Source organism: Lissotriton helveticus, chromosome 6, assembly GCF_964261635.1.
Source record: "Lissotriton helveticus chromosome 6, aLisHel1.1, whole genome shotgun sequence".
Lineage (NCBI taxonomy): Eukaryota > Metazoa > Chordata > Amphibia > Caudata > Salamandridae > Lissotriton > Lissotriton helveticus.
Genome location: NC_136067.1, coordinates 967,154,451 through 967,177,162, shown reverse-complemented (window position 1 = coordinate 967,177,162; position 22,712 = coordinate 967,154,451). Strand labels below are relative to the sequence as shown.

Genomic DNA, 22,712 nt, shown 5'->3' with positions numbered 1-22,712 from the left:
TCTCGACCGCCTTGTCTGGTGGGGGGATGAACCCAGGACCAAAATTAACCCAGCTCTTTGCACAGCATGGGCGTGGAAGGTTCTAGCGGCGCATGCACAGCTGCACTATTTCTCTGCCCCGACTTTACCACTCGCTGCGCACCCGGATAGCTCTGCTGCATGAGAGCCGGCTGCCCTTAAAGGACTGGGTGAGGCTGGAATAATACATTTAGGGGACCTTTATAAACCAGGCCAGTTCCCGCCGCTCGCTGATATACAGAATGGCAGGGACCGGGGGTTGATGCTTGGGTTTACTTATGTGCCCGTGCGGCAGGCGATTAGAACCATTTATCCCAATTACGCCGCTTCTGGCACTGCATGCTGTGCTAGCAAGTGCGGATTGGACAGGCCTGATTACAAAGTTATACAATGCGTCCCTTGGATAAAGAGAACAGCTGAACTCCCCTTCATATAAAAAATGGGAGGCGATACTGGGACCTTCGTTGTCGCCGCATATGTGGAAGTTCTACTGTACCCTGACTGACTGGCCGCCTAACGGCAAATTGTAACCTCCGCATTATCCATTTTAAATACCTGCACCAGTTATACTATACCCCGCTTCAATAGCTGCACTTTGGTCTGCGGGAGAGCACTTGCTCTGTCCGCTGTGGGCAAGGGGATGCAGATTTTCTGCATCTCGCATGGAATTGTAAGGGAATATATACATTTTGGTGTACTGTCATGAACATGCTTACAAAAGTGGTGTCAGAACCTATGCTATGTACCCTTGAGGTTTGCCTGTTGGGCTGGGTGAAGGATCTTAAACCCTGGAACCACAGATTGGTGGCCGTTTCGACCTTACTGGCTAAGAGGGCGGTGGCCCAGTACTGGGGCTCTAAACTCACCCCAACATTGAAAAAGTGGGTCCGAGATTTGCTTTATTGTAAAGAACAACTTGAGACTTCACGTCCTAAAGATTTTTGGGCTCAGATATCTGTGTACATTCTGGAAAACCCTGATTTGCAATAGACGCCATAACCTGATGCTCTGATCTGTTTAATTCTGGGACTGCCAATTGTTGTATTTGATGTGTGTATTTGATTGATGTGATGCTATGTCTCGTTAGAGTAGCAGTATCTTTTTACAGTGCCGTGAGGTAACGGGGGTTAAGGGTGGTGGGAAGTTCAGAGGGGTGTTGTTTATTCTATGAAAAATGCTTATTTTGACTGTGAACCTTGATGATTGCCTTGGTCCCCGTCAGGGGAACTATTGTGTAATATACAAGCTGTTCAATAAACAAATTTTTTTTTTTAAAAGAGTTCTTAGTGAATCACTAAAAATATATTTTTTATGCCTATGCATTGTATAAAATACTTAGGAAATGTACATTCAGCCTTCTTCAACTGAATAGGCAAACTGGCAAACTAATGATTGAAATAATTAGAATTCTGTATGGAATGCTGAAACTATCTCAGCTACTCCAAAGCCATAGAAGTGCCACATTAACTTCTGTCCCTGTCCGAGTAATTGATTCAGGGAAAGTCTGAATCAGAGACAGGAAGCCAACTATTGTATTTGGCTTGTTGGCCTTCCTGTAGGGGTGAGATTGATGGTTTTGATGCTAATAGACTGATACATCTCATGCTCCTCACTGGTAAGAGCTAATAATGGCTCTTTCTCATCATGCCCCTCAAATAAATGATGGTCAATTAACGAAGGTGGCTGCTTTAAGAACATGGTATTAACTAGTGTTAACACCCTTACCAGAGAGCAATGGTAGTTCATAACACTCAGTCAGTTCTAGAAGAGACCTCTGGAAAATGTTAAAATTCATTAGTGAACACAAACACTTGGGCAGTTAGGCCAGAGAGTGACAGTCACAAACATATCTAAAGATGAATGAGTGTGGTACCCATAGATGCCCCAGCCGATATGTGGGAAAACGTGCCTCACTTTGCCTGTCAGGCTAACCACCACCTTTCAATGCCAAAATATATACAACTCTTGTTTTGAATCATCAAATGCATCTAGTATTCACATTTCTTTTAATTAAATATGAGCCTGTCTACTTGTTTAGCTCATAGCAATCTGATTCTCCAGTATTGGGGTGTCTTTCATAGATTCACATGGCTGAATCATTCCCCGTCGTCGGAGTGGGAGTCCCACAGTACATAAAAAAGCAATAATATGCCTATAGAAAACAAAAAAACTTGGTAATAACCAACCAGGAAGTAAAGTAGCTCTAAGCTACAGTGCAAAAAACTTCCACACCTATGACCATCCTAGTCATTTTGTATAGACCAAACTGCAGCCAATCAGGCGTCAGCATCCACCAGAATGTTCTCCCCAGAGGCTCAGGCTTTAAGATTTTCTACCGCACGTCGTGTGAAGGGAGACTCCCTGAGCTCTGCTCAGTACTTCACAACTTTGGTTGGTTTTTTCCTTCTTAAAAATGTCATCTTCAAAATTGCTCTTCAGGCCTAGTTACTCTTGTGGAAAGCTTAGGCTTTTTAAGGAAGATCCCCACAAGAAGTGTATTTATTGTCTGTATCCTGACCACGATGTAAAGGAGTGTAAGATCTGCGGAACCTTTCCTCAGAAGACCCTTAGAGACAGGGAGGGTCGTCATCTCCTGTGGCTCCAGAAGATCAAGGACCAGGATAACCCCCTTTCTGAGGTAGGAAGTATAGCCTCAGGGTCAATTATGTCCTCTAGAAAGAGGAAGACTGAGGTAGAAATAACTTCTCCTGGGGCAAAGGTGTTGAGAAGAGCCCAGTCCTCTAAGGATTCTGCCGTGCCTTCGACTTCTACCTCAAAAAAGGCATCTCCACCTTTAAAATCTGGACATGATACGCCCCCGAGAAGGTCTGGGAAGTCTTCATCTTCCAAAGGACCTTCACAGAAAAATGTACCTCAAAAAATGACATAGTCGACGGCGGCTTCTTCGACGACGGTTGTCAGCGTCGACACGTTGTCGACGGTTACCTTCTCATCGCCAAAGCCAGAGATGGTGATGTCTTCAGCCTCTTCCCCGTCGACGTTAGTCTCTGTGATGGCTCGACCCATCTCGTCGACGAAGGTAATGCCTTCGATCACCGACGTCCCGTCGTCGACAAAGGTTATGAAGATCCCGTCGACGAGCGTATTGTCGTCGAAGCTTTCGTCGGCGAAGGCCATCCTGTCGACGGGTTCCTCGTCAACGAAGACCACCTTCCCGTCGACGACTTCATCGTCGACGGACACCACACCACCACAATCTGAGGAGGATGAGAGGTTTCGTGCAGCAAGGAGTCCATCGGAGCTGCTTATAAAATACCAAGATGAAGATCAAGAAGAAGAACAGTTCCTCAAATCTACAGGTCGGGCTCCTACCTCGGTACCTACAGCACAGATGCCTTTAGATCTTCTCAATAATTTACAATATATGTTGAGTGACTACTATCGCCAGTTCCCACCTTCGGAATCAGGAGAATCACACCTTTCGACGCCTATGTCTCAAGCCTCTACGGCAGCGTTTAGGCCTCCAAGGCAATCTTCTCTGTTGCCAGTGTCAGAAGTACGAGCTACAGTCCCTCCTTCTCCAATGCCATCTCACCATACACAAGAGGATGATACGTCTGGCGAAGAAAGAGAAGAGGGAGAAGTGGACGATAAATCAGTGTTGTCGGAGTGGGACGAATCCCAAGCTCAAACCTCTTCTACAGGTCCACCTGCTGCAGATTCTCCGCCTGTAGATATCGGAGGATTCCATTTTATAATGGAAAGAGCGACGAAAAGATTTTTAATTGACATGGAAACAAAACAGGAGGACTGTTTCCTGTACGATTTTAAAGATCAGCCTCAAAAGCAGGTTAAGACAATACCAATAATTGACTTTATTTGGAAAGGGGGTCTAAAGATAATGTCTACGCCAAATTCTCTACCTGCAGTATTACCTCGAGTAGATAAAAAATACAAGGCACCTCTCACTTCACCAGCATGCCTTATTGGACAGTCTAAGACGGAGTCAGTTGTCACCCAGGCGGCTCAGAGAAGAGCCAGGAATCCATCTTCGCAGATAACCGCTCCACCGGACAGGGACGGTAGACGTCTGGACTCCATTGGCAAAAGGTGTCAATTATTGCTGCATCTACTGTCTTTGCCGCAAACTCCCTAGCGATATTAGGGAGATATGACAGACAAATGTGGTCAGATATATCTCCATATATTGAGAAGCTTCCGGAACCTGACAGATCTGAAGCCAAGAAAATACTCCATGAAGGAAAATGTACCTCAGCTGAAATAATTGATGCAGCAGTATATGTGGCTGCTACTGGTTTCAGGCAGTTGGCGGGTGCAGCAGTACTGAGAAGGCAAGGTTGGCTGAGATCAACATCCTTTTGCCAAGAAATTCAAGCTAAAATCATAGACATGCCTTATGACAGGGAGTTTCTATTTGGTCAGTGTGAGAAGTTGGCCTGATATATGATGCTCACTAGTTCTAGTGATCACCTTGTATCAGTCCAAACAACCCTTATGGTGATTGGTTGTAAGTCAACCTTATAGACCAGCTATCCTAATGGTAGCATGGACAGAGCAGTCTTAGGCTAAACTCTTTTGGCATGTGAAGCCACTGTTTTACCACATATAACCCCTTGAATGCCAGATGAAAGGACACCACACAGGTTGTTATGAAAATAAACAATATATTTATTACTAACAAACACCTCTGAACTCTTTATGAGATCAGAGGGCTAAGCACATAACAAGACTCTTAAGAAAAATACAGTAAGTCGCACAAATTACAATGGTGCCCCAGGGGCACGACAAACCATATACTAAGTAAATGGTATAAGGAAATCGATAGAGGAAATGAAGATGCCCAGAGGCTGTAGGATCGCTGGGACTACACTACCCTAACCTTAGGTAATTAGCAGGAGGCCCATGGGACGCGTGTGCAGAGTGTGAACTCACACGCGAGATGCGGAACAAAGTCAATGGGCAGAACAAATTACAAAAAGGTAAGTAAAAGACAGTTCCGACTAGTTCCGACTAAAACAACAGGATTCCTGGACACTAGGAGAGTCAATCTACCCTTGAGCACCAAAATACTCTCGTTACCTCACCCACGGGCTGCGGGTGCATAGGTGTGAAAGTGTGTCGGGTTTCCGCGTCGAAGTCTATGGAGCCTTGAAGAAAGATGCTGCAGGCGACCAGGAGGAGGATGTCCGGAGCGATCCAAGGGTGGATCGAGGAAGAAGAGGACCTGAAAGCAGAGGGGACAGTGTTCAAAGTCACTAGCCAGTGACCGGAGTGGAACCAGAAAGGAACCAGATGCTTTTGTCGCGATCAGGTGAAGAGTGGTCGCTTGTCTCTGCAGCCACGTGGACCAGGAGGTGTCTTCGACAACCAGGATGGAGGCACGAGCTGTCCCACGCAGGCTCTCGCTGTTGGCGGTGTAGGATCCGGATTTGGAGTCAACAGGCCTTGGCAAAGGCAACCCACGCGGTGAGTGGAAATGGCGTCTGGTGCGGACCAGGAGGGTCCCGGGTGCTCCTCTTTTGGAAGGGAGCAAGGGCCAGTCTGGAGCAACCAGACCAGCGGTGTGGATTTCGTGGATCGTCGTCTAGGAGGCCACTAGCCAGCCGGCAAGTGACCAGACAACGCGTCGAGCAGCAATCAAGCAAAAGGGCCCCACGCAGATCTCATGGATGCTGGAGGGCTGGTCTTCTGTGCAGGAGCTGCTCGGGGCTGGGGCTTCTCAATCCCCAAAGCACTTACTCGAGGATGCCTCTGAAGTCGTGCTGGAAGCGAAGTGCAGTTTCTCCAAGATGGCCGGTCCCACGAGTCTCGTCGCACCCACTGGTCTTAGCTGTGCTGCAGATGTGGGTAGAGGTCGCAGAGGTCTGGGAGTCCGTGTCTCGTCGGGCTCTGAAGTCTGGTTCCGGCAGGAAGGACGACAAAGTGAACCGCTAGGACACTTGATGGTGCCTGCAGTTGCAGGGTGGTCACTCCTTGGCCACAAGAGAGATTTCTTCAGTCTTCTGTGGAGCAGAACGTCGAAGTCCAGAGTTTCTTCTTTGTAGAGTTGTTCAGGATAATCTAATTTGGAATCCTTATCACGAAAAACAGCCGTTTCACCTCTGCGGTTTATGTACGCGACCTTTGAAAACGATACCTGACAAGAGCCGCGCTTTTAACGTCATCAATAATCCACAATTAACAAAAAGAAGTTAAGCACGCAATATCAGCGTTTAAAGCCCTATCAAGCTATAAAACATCTTCTCTTCGGCTCAAGATATTTGAAGTACATTACGTTGTTTATCCTCGACACGGAATGCCTAGTGATTTCAGCTATTGAGCTTTCATCCTTTTCTTAAACCGATGAGCGGCATCACTCGCCTACACGTTTCTTCAGCAGAGAATCTAACAGCATAGCCGTATTCAGAAAAAGAAGCCTAACGCAGAGATCAGGATTGGACCTATTTCATATTTTCCCTTTTTTTGCATTGCTTTAATGAAGGCAACACATGCTACAAGATGGTGGCGTCCTGAGGCAGACACTCCTAACGTGTCGAAACGCGTAGACAGACCCCATCTTCCCTTCATACCATTCTCTTTTTAAAAGGATATATACTCAGTGAATATTGATTGTTAAACTTTTTAATGTAATTTGTACTTGTTTCTATGTTAATGAATATCTTCATAACATTTTAATCAAATTTATTCAATTCAACTTTTTAATGCTAATTCAGTGCTTTTTTGTTTATTATAAATATTATATATATTTCTCTGTTGGTTCTTGAACTTTGCCATTATTTGCACATTGCCTGGGTTGTTATTTTACCTCTGTTTATTTGCCTTGACCCAGGAAACTTATCCTCATCAGGGGGTCCTTGTTTGCTACATACTAATTTGGAATGGGACCAGCTCCTACCTTTATCCTGCTAAAGGGGGCTGCACTAGTGCCTAGGTCCCTCCCATGGGTGGGACCAGGAAGGGGGGTGGTTACACCCCCTATCCTTTGTCCGGTTTCGCGCCAGAGCTGGGGCTGGAGTGCCCCAGCAACTGGTTTGAACCGGGGTATGCACAGGGACACCTTGTGTGCCCCAGGCATTTCTCATTCCTTTCAGCCCTCTCTACCTCAATACACAAAATCCTGTCTGGGGTGGTGCTAGCACCTCCCAAGGCAGGAAACCCTTTGTCCAGGCCTCCCTCGCTGGAAGGACTCCCAGCAGCAGGAGGTCAGACTTGTGTCTGTGGTGGCAGCATCCATTTTGTGATGGTGAGGCTCTGCTTAACTTTAACCGGGGTTACAGTTACATACATGTCTTATCCCTCTAGAAGGGTGGAATGCTACCCCCGTCGCCAGAACTGGCGAGGGGGTAGTATTCCAAAGCGTATGACACCTTACACGACATGTTTTGATAATGCTATACCAAAGTTAGCAATAACCGCAAGGATTATAATGCACTTAAGAGTATATGGTATAGCGTTATCATGAAACAGTTATAAGGACTTGGTTCCGCAAGCTGCAGACAGGCTCAGCTCATGCTAGAGCACCATCTCACAGAATTCCAAGCACTCTGCCTTCAGGATTGATAAGGCCTGCCATAGGAGTGACTAATAGGAGTATATGTGTCCATTTTGGGGTTAGATATAGGTATACTATATCTACAGCAAAGGGTGATTACACCACCTTGCCCCAGCTGTCTTACCAGCCAGTTGTGTCTGTTTAGATGGCCAGCCATGGGTGGCATAATACATGCTGCAGCCCCTGGTAGGCCTTGGGTACACCTATGCCCTGGGTACCTAAGGTACACTGTACAGGGGCTGAAAAGGTGTCCCAATACCAATTGGTAAATGCACCTAAAGTACATGTGTGTCAATTTAGAGAGAGAACAGCTAGGCTGTGGGTCTGATTAGCAGGCACACAGCCAAGGAAAGTCGTAAACCAGTGAAGCAAAAAGCAAAAATCTGGGGTGACCATAGGATAGCAGACCGTACTCTCCTACAGTCAGCATGTTGATGAGGCCTTGCAGACCATAAAAAAGGACACAGAGACGGCAAGATCGCTGGGGAGTCTACAATTACGCAAATCGTCCTTTCGTGGTACAAAAGGACAGGACAATTTTTCCAATAGAGGAGGATACTCCCAGCAACGTTCGTATCAAAACACACAAAGTAACCAAAGATACCAGCCGTACAGACAACAGACGTATGGTCAGCGAGGAAACAATTTTTCTCAAGCAAGAAGCAAGTCTTCATATCGGGGACGAGAGACCTCCAAAAATAAATGAGTCGGACAAGCTGCCACCATCTCTACCCATCCCAAAGTCGAAAATTGGGGGAAGACTATCCCTTTTCTTACCGAATTGGTTAAAAATTACTACGGACAGATGGGTCCGTGACGTAGTGGCCAGGGGTCACGCCCTGGAATTTGTCAAAACCCCTCCAAATTCTCCCCCAAAAGGTCCACCACCAGCTCATATCAATGAGCTGTTCTCCCAAATATATATGTGATGATTCGGAAAGGAGCAATCAAAAGGGTACCTCAATTACAAAGAGGAAGAGGTTTCTATTCGAGATTTTTCCTCATACAAAAAAAGTCAGGGGAATGGCGTCCTATTCTCCACCTGAGTGCCCTCAACAAATACCTCAAAAAATTGTCCTTCCGGATGTTAACCCTTCAAGAAATCCTCCAGTTTCTCTCGGAAGGGGATCACATGGCAACCCTCGTCCTTCAGGATGCTTATTTCCAAGTGCTCATCCTTCCCAGGCACAGGAAATTCTTAAGGTTCAGAGTGGCTGGCAGGCACTTTCAATTCAAAGTTCTCCCTTTGGACTCCGTTCAGCTCCCCGAGTTTTCAAAGATGTTAGCTCCCGTGGCAGCTCATCTGCGTTTAGAAGGAATTCAATTTTTCCCATACTTGGACAACTGCCTTATCAAGGCCAATTCTCTAAAAACTGCAGAAGCGCATGTTAAAAGATGCCTGTCAATATTCCAGGCCCTGGGTCTCTCGGTCAATTACGAGAAATCCCATCTAACTCTGTCTCGGAGAAAGTCTTTCTTGGGGGCGACATTGGACACTCAACTCACTCAAGCTTTCGTTTCAAAAGAATGGCAGATAAAACTTTACAAGATGGCTTCCCTACTACTGCAAAAAGAGTGCGTTTCTGTTTGAATGTTCAAATCTTTCCTAGGGATGATCTCCTCCTGTATCCCTCTGATACCCAAGTGTCGTCTCAGAATGAGACCCTTGCAAGCGGAACTCAGTCTCCAATGGGTACAGGTTTCAGGGTCGTTCGACGACATGATCAACTTAACTCGTCGTATGAGAGACGCTTTTTGATGGTGGATGCAAAGGAACAATTTAAAAAAGGGATGTGCATTCCTGCGGAGGTGCCAAGGTTTACCGTCACCACGGATGCTTCTCTGTAAAGATGGGGCGCACACCTTCAAGGAATGACGGTCAGCGGAAAATGGAGTGTGCAACAGAGAAAGTGGCACATAAATCTCCTGGAGCTGCGAGACATTTTTCTAGCCCTGAAGTCTTTTCGGACAGTCATCGAGGGTTCCACGGTTCTAATTCGAACAGACAATACAACAAGTATGCATTATCTGAACAAACAAGGAAGAATGAGGTCGGCCCTACTATCTCAGCAGGCGCAGGTGATTTGGGATTGGGCCTTAGATCACAAGATCAATCTGTCAGCGGTTCATGTTCCAGGGATCTCCAACGTGTTAGCAGACTCCCTCAGCAGATCTGCAATATTCAATCACGAGTGGGAGATCCACCAACCGACTCTGGATCGAGTCTTTCGAGAGTGGGGGCACCACGACCTGGACTTGTTTGCAACGAATCAGAACCGCAAATGCCTACACTTTGCAAGCTGGATTCCCCACAGGAACTCATGCGGGGATGCGCTTTCGATGAACTGGTCTCATATATATGCATACGCCTTTCCACCAATTTCGTTGGTTCCCAAGGTCATCCGGAAGATGAAGAGACAGCCATTTCGCCTAATTCTCATTGCGCCCAGATGGCCTCGACAGTATTGGTTCACCGAACTTCTCCTCTCAGAGTGCAATCCCATTCAGTTGCCACCAATACCGAATCTCTTGAAAATACAAGGGGGTCAAGCTTGCCATCCGGATCCAGCCTCCATGAAAGTAGCAGCTTGGCTCCTCAACACATTGAGTTCGCCCATTTAGACATCCCTGCGGATTGTCAGGGAGTTCTAGCCAATGCTAGAGCACCGGCCACGATTAAAACTTACAAGCTCAAATGGAAAAGGTTTTGTGCCTGGTGTCTCACGGCCAATTTGCATCCACTACGAGCTAAGCCAGAACAGATCTTACCGTTCTTTCTTCAATTGGCAAAATCTGGTTTGTCCCATGCCACACTGAATGTGTTTTTGGCAGCTATTTCCAGATTCCGTCAGGATGGCTCTAATTCTCTGTACTCTTCAAGAATAATTCAACAATTCTTCAAAGGCTTATTCCGGATGTTCCCTCCTGTTCGGCGTCCACCTCCTTCCTGGTACTTGAATGTGGTGCTCTCCCAAATCATGCGGCAACCCTTTGAACCTATTCATAAAGTGGATCTTAAATTTATTTCCTGGAAGGTTTCTCTTCTTTTAGCACTGACTTCGGCACGTAGAGTCAGTCACATTCAAGCATTCACCATCAAGCCTCCGTTTTTAAAGTTCACTGCAAATTCAGTGGTGCTCCTTACTAATCCAAGTTAAATGCCGAAAGTTCCATCCAACTTTCACCTTAACGAGCCAGTGATTTTAAAAACATTCTTTCCTAATCCGTAGACGGTAGCGGAGAAGGCCTTGCATTCCCTGGACATCAGGAGATGTCTCAAATTCTATCTTCAACGAACTGCTACATTCTGTAAGACAGGTCAGTTATTTGTAGCATACGGAAGAATTCGTCAAGGATACGCTGTATCTAAACAGACTATAGCCCGCTGGGTATCCTCAGCAATCAGTCTATGTCATCAGCAAGCAGGAAGACCATTGCAATCATTGCAACGGGCACATTCCACGAGAGCGGTCTCCTCCTCGACAGCCCTTTTTGCTGGAGTGCCTCTCCATCATATATGCAGGGCAGCAACTTGGTCCAACAAGCATACCTTCACCAAGCACTACTGCTTGGATGCTGCCAGCGATGCAGATACTTCAGTGGGACGAGCAGGGCTTCGCAATCTTTTTAAATAAGGTGAGCCTCTGTTTGTCCCTCCTCCTCTATGCTCTTTAGACGCTGATTTTACATGTAATTCTTGTTTGCAGGACATATGTATGCTCTATAATACAAAAAGCGTCTATGAGCAAAATTATTGTACTGCTATCTAATCTGATTCAGGCATGTGAATCTATGAAAGACACCCCAATACTGGAGAAGAACAATAGTTACTTACCTGTAATCTGTGGTTCTCCAGTATTGGTGTCTTTCATAGATTCACATGCACCCGCCCACCTCCCCTCAGAGCCTCCTCAGGCGATATTATTGGTTTCACTCCTGTGCGAGACAATCTGAGAGCCTGAGCCTCTGGGGAGAACATTCTGGTGGGTGCTGACGCCTGATTGGCTGCAGTTTGGTCTATACAAAATGACTAGGATGGTCATAGGTGTGGAAGTTTTTTGCACTGTAGCTTAGGGCTACTTTACTTCCTGGTTGGTTAATTCCAAGGTTTTTGGTTTCCTATAGGCATATTATTGCTTTTTCATGTACCGTGGCACTCCCACTCCGACGATGGGGAATGGTTCAGGCATGTGAATCTATGAAAGACACCAATACTGGAGAACCACAGATTACAGGTAAGTAACTATTGTTCTTATGTGTCATGGCTATTTTTTTTTTAACTGAAGTAATTGGCCACTGGCAAAAACTTCATGTATTTAATCTATACTCAGATATTGTGTGTAGGTGAGCAATCAAACCACAAGACTTTAACACTGGGGTATTCAAAGCTTGCAGATCTAGCCAATGTATGACTTTACAAGCAAGTAACATGAAAACAAAGGGTATCTGGTCACACACCTCCTTAAACTTGGGTGTTATTGAAAAGTTGGATGAGGATCTTTTGTTATGGTAATAGAGTGGGTGTTGGTATGGACTGTAAGGAGATTTTGGAGAAGGTTTTACCTCATGCCATTTTTTACTTTTAAAGCTGCCATGCCGGCCTGCCACAGAGACGATTAGACAGAGCAGAAGCCTTGTACCTTATTCTGGCGAAAGGGTAAGACAATCTCAAAAGCCACCATGTGTGGGTGAGTATTTTCTTTGCTCCATTACATTTTTATCTTGTTGACTTCTAGCAATGAATCATCTACAAAACCAGTCTCACCTCTTTTTTTTTATTTTTTTTTATTATTGGGAGTTTTACATTTCATGGTACATAGATGCACATCATTATTAACACATGTTGACAGGTGAGTGCAGGCAGTTGAATCGTATAATTGCGTCACGGAACAACCATCCCATCTTATATTTTACATCACGTGTAAGAAACAGCTAAATTAAATGGGATTTACCCTTCAGGTGGACTATTACGTGCAATGGTAGGCTGCCTGGTGCCTGCATACGTGGGTTTCCCCGAGGTGTGGGTTGGTGTTCAGTTCCCAGCTCTATCCCCATAAACCTTCTTATATAGTGTCCATGATTGTGTTCCCAATACGGAAATGCTGACTACGTGGGTGTCGGGGGGGGGGGGGGGAACGTAGAACAGTTAACTGAGGGGTAAGTGGGGGGGGTTAGATAGCCTACGGATCGTTAATGTGCTGTTGTGTCGGTAGCGGGGGGAGGGGGGGAGCGTCTCCCATCAGTGGGCCCTACGCATTACACGGCTGCTTCGTGTTGGCGTTTTTTTGCACCATGGGGGACAGGGGTGGAGTTTGGGATTGGAATTGTGTGGCCGTGGGTGATTCCTCTGGTGTTGCCTCTTGGACAAACTGGAACAAGAGGTGTGCCCATTCCATAGAGATGGGATGTTTACGGTAAACAACCTTTACCACGAAGTTTTTAGCACGCGGTACCTTTACCACGCGGCCGTTACAACGCAAGTCGTTACCACGACTTGCGCTGGAGGGCGCTGTGGGATAAGGAATTTTATAAATTTATATTCCAACACCTTCCCTACTGTTACGGGGACTGGTGTTGGAATATAAAATTATAAAAATCCTAAATCCGCGCCCTCCAACGCAAGTCGTGGTAACGACTTGCATTGTAGCGGCCGCGTGGTAAAGGTATGCGTTGTTACAACCTGCGTTGTAACAACGTACATCCGATGTTTACGCATCGCTTTCAACTCCTCGTCTCTCAGCGTTTCTTCCTCAGCTGACCCCCACTTTTTCACGGCACCTATCCAGGCTGCTTCTGGGGGTCCTGCTGGGGCTCTCTAATGCATGGCTATTTCACGATTCGCTAAAAGAATAGCTAGGGATGCAAACCTTTGTTGCACCTTTTCAGTCTTCCGCCTGCGGAAGACACCCAGGGCGCTTGCTTCCCGCGTAGAAATGTTCATGAGGTTGACTGTCGCCCTGAGTGAACCAGTCTCACCTCTTGCCCCTTCTATAACTAAACTGCATAACTAAAGTGTCATGTGCTGTCCCACATGATTTATTAGAAACTAGGTAGACGGAAATAAAGAGATTGTGTACACCTCCCTACTTGAGCTTCGGTGTTGCTGAAAGATTTGATGATTTTCTTTTGTTGTGGTTACGCGTGAGGTGTTGCTATGGATTTGGAGTGGACTTTTGCCTCATTCCATTTCTTACCTTACAGCAGCTATGCTGGCCTGCCATGGAGCTAATGAGAGACTGCTGAAGCCTTGTATCTTACTTTTGCGAAAGAGTAAGTGAGACATGATATCAGAGACCACCAGATGTTTGAATATTTCCTTTTCCACAATTCATGTTATCTTGTAGATTCCTAGCAATGGATCATCTACAAAGCCAGTCGCATCCACATTCCCCTGTCTCCCACTTTAAACTGTACCTTCTCCTCTTTCCTCCATTGTCTTACCTGACTGCTTTATCTGTACACTGTTTTGCACAACAGCAACCTCATCAAAAGTCCCTCATGTTTTCCTTTTCCCCCCTCCAGACTCTTCATTCTCCTCCTTCACTTCCCGTTTCTGCACCCATGCCACTGCCAAAGCATACACAATGATTTCATTTTTGCAGAATGCATATTTCTAGATCAAAGTGTCCACAACTTTCCCTGACATTTAGACTGTTCATAAGCCATTACCATTGAAATGTCCTCCCTTTTGGCTGGCAGTCTGCTAAATAAAAATGTTTTTTTTATTCTGTCAATAGTGATTTCACAGTTGACAGCAAGGGCACCGATGCCCTTCAATCGAATGGGGATGGTGATGCCATTTCAGTGCAAACTCATGTTTGATATTTGCAGACCACTCAGCATTCCTCCTGTGACGTCACCAAAGCCCTTAATGGCTATTTTGGCCTTATTACAATTGGCATGTTCTGCATTTTTTTAAATCACAGGATTATTTTGGGTTAGTCAACTTGAAAAGCATATCAAACAGATACATATTTACTGAAATTGTAAGTGAAATACTGGATTATGCCGTTTAATTGTCAGCAGTAAACTGAAGAAAACAATACTTAAATATGTAGGTAAGAAAATTTACTTTTGTTGGAATATTTGAATTAGAGTTAAAAAACAATGTTTTTCCTTTAAAGGGAGGAATTGTTGAAGCTGTTCTCTTCAAGATGCAGCTAAGAATTTTCACTGGTTGGAAATAGAATGTTTAGTGTTTTTTGCCTCCGCTTGACCTTTTTCCCCTGCATGAGACTGGATGAAATGTGGCATTCAGGATCATAGTTGGTAATGTTAATTGAGTGCTTAAAGTTGGGCAGCTTGGTTCATGGGCTTCAGAGTGTAGGTGAAATTAAAAATGCCTTTTTAATGGAAAGGGTGGCTAAACCATTACATAATGACATATAGAGTCAGAGAGTGCATATCAGGATGTCACCTCATGACTGGAAGATAATCAGACCATGAGAACATTGCAAATTGCTGACTGTTTGTGATAATCTTTCTACTTAGTCAAGATAATGTTATGGACTGTAGACTGTTAATGGAGGAGAAGAGTTATGGGCTAGTGTAAGGTGCAGTTAACGTCTGGACTCAGTCTTGCTTAATGTACGTTTTTGTTATCTTCACAGCTACCAGATTGGCCTGTTGCATTTAGATCCAGACCTGGGAGTGCACCAGTGATCACATTCTTGCATCAAGTTGCTGGGAGAGAAATGGAAAATGAGAGGGAGCTGTTAATGGACTGACTTTAAAAGGTGCCTTTGAATGTTTACTAGGGTGAAGAAATGCCTCCTGTTGTAGTCATCCAGTATGGCTTCTCATACATATTTACAATTTATTTTGCCTGATTGGCAACAGCATGTGCAATTTCTCACCACGACACCAGCGCACTAGACGATACTCAGATTTTAATTGGATAGCGAAAGCATCCAAAATTTCTCTTGTTTTGTCTTGAAGTCGATGCGGACAGTTTTTAAAAAGTACGTGTCTCTAGGCTAGTCTTAACCATTTAGCAATTCCTTGACAATTTTTAGCTACTTTCTTCCCATTAGGCTCCTAAGAATAGACAATCAAAACAATCTAGAGGCTACGGATATATCTTGCACCTAACAAATTATCAAAAATATAATAAAAATATTTAATATCCCACTGCACATTTTCAGTCAAACCCCCTCAACCAAAAGTCTAGTTTCACTCTCTGACAGACTCTATATGTCCTGACACACTTCTCAATATGTCAAGAATCTGCAGCATTCTCTCTGGACTATCACCAGGCCAAAGATTGGCACCATGACATCCCAGATGCCCACCACCTTCCAGGATTTAGCACCATTTTGCAGCAACCAGCATTTTACCAGGGGTGGGGCATTATCGCATGGATGACTACAAGCTTCAAAGAAATACAACCATTATGCAATGCCCAGGATTTTACAATGGGAGTGCAATAGGGTCCTCTAATGGAACCCCACAAGTTGCCAAGAATTACCACCATTGTGTCTGTGCCACCACTCTAGTAGGGTGGGAATGGGCACCATGCCATGGGTGCCCACAGGTTCCCAAGAATTACCACCATTAGGTGGGTAGCCTTTTACCACAGATGGACAATAGTTATCCTTAACATTGTGTGTCAGGGCCAGCATTTTACCATGGTGGGCAGTGAGCACAACATTCAGACACTCCTCATGCAAGCATGCAAATTAGCAGACATACATGCACGCACAGACACACAGACGTAGCACTCGTGCACACACAAAATAAAAGCAACTTTTGTTTATTTAAACATACGTTCTGCTGGGTGCTGCTATCCTTACTTCTGGTGCTAATGCCCTCCCTCTCAAAGCTGGCTCTTGTTCCTAACTAGGTAAATATTATTTTATCCTAGGAGGAGGGTTGGGTGGACAGGAGCTCCCTGGGCTCATGCAGAGGAAGATGTGTGTATCCAACATGAATCCCCGGGGGTGGGGAAGGAAAGGGAGCAAGCAGGATTTATTTTGTAGGAGGCAAAGCAGTGCTTCATTTGAGGCTTTGGTTTCTGGTGCTCAGCACCACCAACACTCAATCATCAACACCGGTGCTTTTCACGAGCATCCGTAAAGGACACATTAATTTACGGGGAGATTAAGTGATTTGCCCAGAGTCACAGGAAGTTGAGCCGACACCAAGACTCAAACCTGGTTCCCCAGCTCTGGCCATTACGCCACATCCTCACACCACTTTCATGGTTCTGTAGTTGCCTCTGTTTTAGGCGGCCCTAACAGGAGAAATGGGTTGATGCAAGCTGCTCCTCTGATGAGAGCCCCAGCACCTATTGTTTTACAAATTTACCACTGAGGCATATGTTAGCATGCCTGCAGGAGTATGGGAGCAAATGGCAGTACCTTGGTGTAGAGGATAGATATGGGCAAGTGGGAAAGATTTACATGGCTCTTCCCTCTCATGTTAACAAAGTAATTGGAGAAGCTCTGGCTTACTCTTGGGGGACTTAATGGCCCAGATAAGAAAGTCTACACAGGGTTCCAGAGGATGAGTTGGTTTTCCCATTGTGCTTAGGGTATGAAGGCCTGTACTCCATGACTTATCAGCTGCCAACAAGCATTAGTCATACCATGTACTGGTCATTGATATCACTAGTCACCAATGATAAAGGCACTCAGATTGAGTGCATACATAGAGGAAGGTGTACGTGGATGGTCGTAGAGTGAAATGCATGGATGGATGTCTAGATGAAAGGAAATGCACATGAATGGATGAAGAGGGTGGGGATGTGTGTGTTGGGTGGTACATAGACTGGATCTTGCCTGATGTTCTTTTTTTAGGTCTTGCCTACGCAGCGCGCATGCGCTGCAAAGGAAAAAGACCTTTAGCAATGGATTCGGTTTTGTAGGCAAAAACTTGCAGGCGTTGCATTGCTTTGAATGGCAACCCGTGCACGTTTGGCGATTCCCTTGCGGGAGCGAGCTTTCAAACCATTTGTTTGTAATTAACAGATGGTGTTCCCTGCTTGCTCCCACAAGGGAAACAGGAGCAGGCCCCCTCCTGCCTCCTCCCCTCATAGTTCTTACTTCCTCCACCCGAACCGTACGATGGCTTGGCCACTCAGCTTCAGGAACAGGATGGACGATAGTCTCTGGCATATCAGCGAAAGGCCCCCTCGCTTAATTAACGTCGCGATGTGAAACAATGGTTCAATCGGCTTCCGACACCAGGATTTGTTTCATTGTCCCAAACGAAGCTGCGGCTGCACCCGCCGCGGGCCGGCAGTGGTGTTTTATGCGCGGCCGCGTGCCTGGCGAAGGGGGATCTGTAGTGCCTCACAAGGGTGCTCCAGTAGCTCTGCCCATTATGCTGTGTCCCGAACTAAGCTGCGGATGCACCCACCGTGGGCCGGCAGTGGTGTTTTATGCACTGCCGCGTGCATGGCAAGGTGGGATCTGTAGTGCCTCACAGGGGTGCTCCAGTAGTTCTGCCCGTTATGCTGTATCCCAAACAAAGCTGCGGCTGCACCCGTCGCGGGACGGCAGTGGGGTTTTATGCGCAGCCGCGTGCATGGCAAGGTGGGATCTTTATTGCCTCACAGGGGTGCTCCAGTAGTTCTGCCCATTATGCTGTGTCCCAAACGAAGCTGGGGCCAAATCAATAATGACCTAAGAGATTTAAAGAAGGACTTCGAAAGGAGGTGTTTATGTATTGCTCCATTGTGTGTAATAAAAGTACCTATACAACGAGCAAGAGACAGCGCGCGAGGGAGAGAGAGTTTTTTTGGGGGGTGGGTTTTTTTTTTGCCCAGCAAGTATTTCGAGTTCCTATGAAGCAGAATAGATGTTAACATCTGAGAAACTGAAAGGGGGTGAAGGGGACAACATCCTTTACATTTCTCCATGTGAAGGGACTCTTGGGCTGTGAGCCTTTCCTCTCCATAGTGAGAGTCGATCGCCTGCTGGCAGCTCTCCGCCCAGGGAGGTTTGGGATGGCAGGGAAACTAACCAAACAAGCTTGAACCAGAACAAATAGATTTTGCAAATTTAATTACAGGAAACAGGAGCTCATATAAGATGTGAATGTTTGTAAGGGAGTAAACTCATACCTGCCAACACTTGGGGGCTGGGAGATAGCCCTGCACAAATGTAAATTTAAAAGCAGAGGTCTTCAAACGCGCAGGAGGACCTCTCTAAGGCTGATAGGACTTGGTCAGAATCATATGCCAGGCACTTGTAAGACTGGGGATAAGCAGTTGTTTTGTCAGCCCAGTCTCTGGGAAAAGTTACTCTCTCTAAAGTCAGAACACATGAAAGGCTGGTAGAAGCTGGATTCTCTGAAAGGCTGCCAATCAAAAGTCATGTTGATAAATCTATAACGTGTCAAGTGGGACCTCCGGAAGACATAGAAGGATGCGCTCTGTCAGGCACAGGGGCAGGCGGGCTGGAGTCTAGGCCGAAACTCGAAAGATTAGATAAATCGGTGCAGGTCGCCTGTTAAGCTTTGCCCCTCTGGAAGCCTGGAGCAATGCGAAACACAGGTCAGACCCAACCCGCTGTAAGGCCGGTTGAGCTGGGGGACATAACACGTGTGTGAGAAGTTGGCCTGATGTGCAGTGTTCACTATTCTAGTGATCACTATATATCAGTCCAAACAACCCTTATTGATGATTGGTTGTAAGTCAACCTTATAGACCAGCTATCCTAGTAGCATGGATACGAGCAGTCTAAGGCTAAGACTCTAGAGGGCGTGTTAAGCCAGCTGTTTTACCATCACATTACCCCTTGAACACCCAGTGAAAGGACACCACACAAGTTGTTATGAAAATAAACAGTGTATTTATTTATAACAAGACTACCCTGGCTCTTTATGAGACAGGGAGCTAAGCACACAACAAAACTCTTACGAAAATACTTAAGTTAGCACGTTATACACAAATGCCCGAGGGGCACGAAAAACCATATACTCTAAAAGTGGAATGCGAATTACTAGCAGGTAAGTAACAGTTCTAATAGGCTTTGGAATCGCTAGGACTGGACTAGGGAATCGTTAGATTACTACTAGGAGGCCCAGGGGACTCGGGTGCAGAGTGTGCACTCTCACGCGGGATGCGGGACAAAGTCTATGGAAGCTAGAATTCACAAAGTTAGTGTTCACGGGCGAACCCGACCTGGTAGGAAGAAAACGACAGTGGATCCTGACCCTTGGATAGTGAGGCTATGCTGGGACACCGGAGTGCCGAAGTTACCTAGCCCAGGGGCTGCAGCTGCATAGGTCTGAAAAGACGTCGGGGATCTCGTTGCCGGACCAGGAGCCTGGAAGGAAGAAGTTGCTGGCAGGCGACCAGTGAAGAAAAGTTCGATGGATCCAAGCCTGGATCAAGGAAGAAGGAAACCTGAAAGCAGAGGGGACCAAGTTCTTGAATCACTAGCCAGTGATTAAGTGGGCACCAGGATGGCACCGGGCGAAGTCACCGCAGTCAGGTGAGTGGGCGCTGCTGGGCTCTGCAGTCTCTCGGACCAGGAGGCGTTGTCGGCGACCAGGATGGAGGTGCGAGCTGTCCCACGAAGGTTCTTGCTGTCGACGTCGCTGGACCCAGGATTGGGCAACAAGTCTTGGCAAATGCAAGGCCCACGCGGTGGACCTAAAATGGCGTCTTGGGTGGACCAGGAGGGTCCAGGGTACTTCTCCGATGGAGGGAAGCAAGGGCCAGTCTGGAGCAACCAGACCAGCAGCAGAAATGTCGTCGGGCGTCGTCAGGAAGGCCACAAGCCAGCGGGCTAGTAGCCAAACAACGCGGTGAGCAGTAAAAAGCAGAAGGGCCCCACGCAGATCGTGGAGATGCTGGGGGGCTGCTCTTCGGTGCTGGAGCTGCTCAGGGTGGGGGCTTCTCGGACCCCAAAGCACTCACCAGGAATTCACTCGGCGGGCTTGCTGGAAAGAAGTCGTGCAGTCTTGCAGATGGCCGGTCCCTTGAGGTCTCGTCGCACCCACGGTTCTCAGCTGGGCTGTAAGAGGTGGGTAGAGGTCAGAGGTGCCAGGGAAGCCGGTTCTCGTCGAGCTGGGCAGTCGGATTCCGGAGGAAGGACTTGCAGCAGACCGCAGTGTTCTTAGATGGTGCCTGCGGATGCAGGGTGACTACTCCTTAGTCACAAGGGAGAAATCTTAGGAAGAAGTCTTGAGTTCCTTTCGCAGAAAGTAGTTTCAGGATTCAAAGATGATCTGATTTGGAAGGGGGCCAGTCTCTACCTTTATCCTGTAAAAAGGGGCTGGCACGCGACTAAGTCCTGCCCTATGGGTGGGACTAGGAGGGGGGTGGTTACACCCACTTCCTTGGCGGGCTTTTCCCCAGCACAGGGTCTGGAGTGACCCTGGAACTGGTTCCAGCCAGCCTATGCACAGTGAGCACCGGGGTGCCACGTGCAGTCACCTTCCTCTAAAGCCCTGCCTACCTACAATACACAAAACCCTGTCTGGGACGGTGCTGGCACCGCCCCTGGCAGGAAACCCTTTGTCCTTATCTCCTGCTCTGGGAGGACTCCCAGCAGCAGGAGGGCAGACTTGTGTCTCGGTGGCAGCATCCATTTTGTGGATGCTAAGGCTCTGTCTGACTTTTAACCGGGTTATAGGTTACATGCATGTCGTGTCCCTCTAGAAGGGTGGAATGCTAACCCCGTCGCCAGAATTGGCGAGGGGTTAGTATTCCAATTCGTATGACACCTTACTCGACATGTTTTGATAAAGCGATACCAGAGTTGGCATATAACCGCGAGGATTATAATGCACTTAAGAGTATATGGTATAGCGTTATCATGAAACAGTTATAAGGACTTGGTTCCGCAAGCTGCAGACAGGCTCAGCTCATGCTAGAGCACCATCTCACAGAATTCCAAGCACTCTGCCTTCAGGATTGATAAGGCCTGCCATAGGAGTGACTAATAGGAGTATATGGGACGCTGAACGGAGTGGCAGTGACTTACTTCGTTGTTTTTGGAATTCAGGGGCAGTTTTAATCCCACGGCTTGCCGCTCCCGCTTCGCGGGAGCCGCTGCGCACAGGAGTGCGTGTCCATTCACCAGCACCTGATCACTGAGGGCGGAGGCAGGGGCGCGAGGTAAGGCGTGGGCTGCGAGTGTGCAGGGACTCCAACACCCAGGAGTCCCTGCGAAGACCACGGACTCACCATCCGGTCCGCTCTCCCCGCCGGCCCGCCCCCTGCACACCTGAATCTGTAAAAGGCGCTCTTTCCTGTCAAACCCTTGGGACGCTGAACGGAGTGGCAGTGACTTACTTCGTTGTTTTTGGAATTCAGGGGCAGTTTTAATCCCACGGCTTGCCGCTCCCGCTTCGCGGGAGCCGCTGCGCACAGGAGTGCGTGTCCATTCACCAGCACCTGATCACTGAGGGCGGAGGCAGGGGCGCGAGGTAAGGCGTGGGCTGCGAGTGTGCAGGGACTCCAACACCCAGGAGTCCCTGCGAAGACCACGGACTCACCATCCGGTCCGCTCTCCCCGCCGGCCCGCCCCCTGCACAGCACGCCCACTATTTCAGGGCCCAACACTCCCGCAGCGCGGGACGCAGCACGGGCGAAGACAGGGCAAAGACTGGGCCGTTTGAGGCCGTTCGAGGTCTAAGAGGGCTGGGTTGGGCCACCCCCTTTGTTACATCCTAGCATTACTGTCACATTTTACAGTTTTATTGTTGTGTGTATAGCTATTTATTGACTTGTACTCTGTAACATGTGTTCATGGGGTAGCCGGAGTAAAACCCTCATGGCGGCTAGCAACTCCAATAGATCTATAGATGATTTCCTGGTCAAAACCAATCTGGCGATTGACCAGGAAATCACCAAAATGCAGCACAAGGTCTCTTTAGAACTTGATGCTGCACGCAGGTTGTCGGCGCACATTGCCAACGCCAAAAAATCTTCTTTGGGGGAAATTGCATCTGCTCGTTCCCCTGATTGCCCTGCTGCCCTACGCCCTTTGATAACAACGGCAGTCATGCATCCTGCTCCCTCCACTATCCCTCTAGATCCCCCTTCATTTTCCCAACTTGATCCAGTGTTACAGAACACTGCCCCTGCCCCTATATTTAGTATTGCGGGTTCCTTTCCCTCCCCCAAAATAAGTCAAGCTCCCAGTCATTTTAGCGCCAAGAAAGCTGCGGCATATAAAAAGAAATGTCTGGCAAGAACTATACA

At 47.1% G+C, this 22,712-nt stretch overlaps 1 protein-coding gene across 4 annotated transcripts in view; it reads left to right on the top strand.

Annotated features, from left to right (window-relative positions):
• The window catches only part of LOC144763225 (uncharacterized), a 268,530-nt gene that overhangs the window by 220,354 nt on the left and 25,464 nt on the right, over positions 1-22,712 (top strand). For 3 of the 4 annotated variants that reach the window (XM_078648619.1, XM_078648618.1, XM_078648620.1), the window contains 2 exons: positions 12,141-12,209; positions 15,163-15,288. In XM_078648619.1, coding sequence (XP_078504745.1) covers positions 12,141-12,209; positions 15,163-15,279 — 186 coding nt within the window. In that variant the 3' untranslated portion in view covers positions 15,280-15,288. Of the gene's footprint in view, positions 1-12,140; positions 12,210-13,753; positions 13,823-15,162; positions 15,289-22,712 lie in introns of all 4 variants that reach the window. The other variant, XM_078648621.1, reaches the window with a different exon arrangement.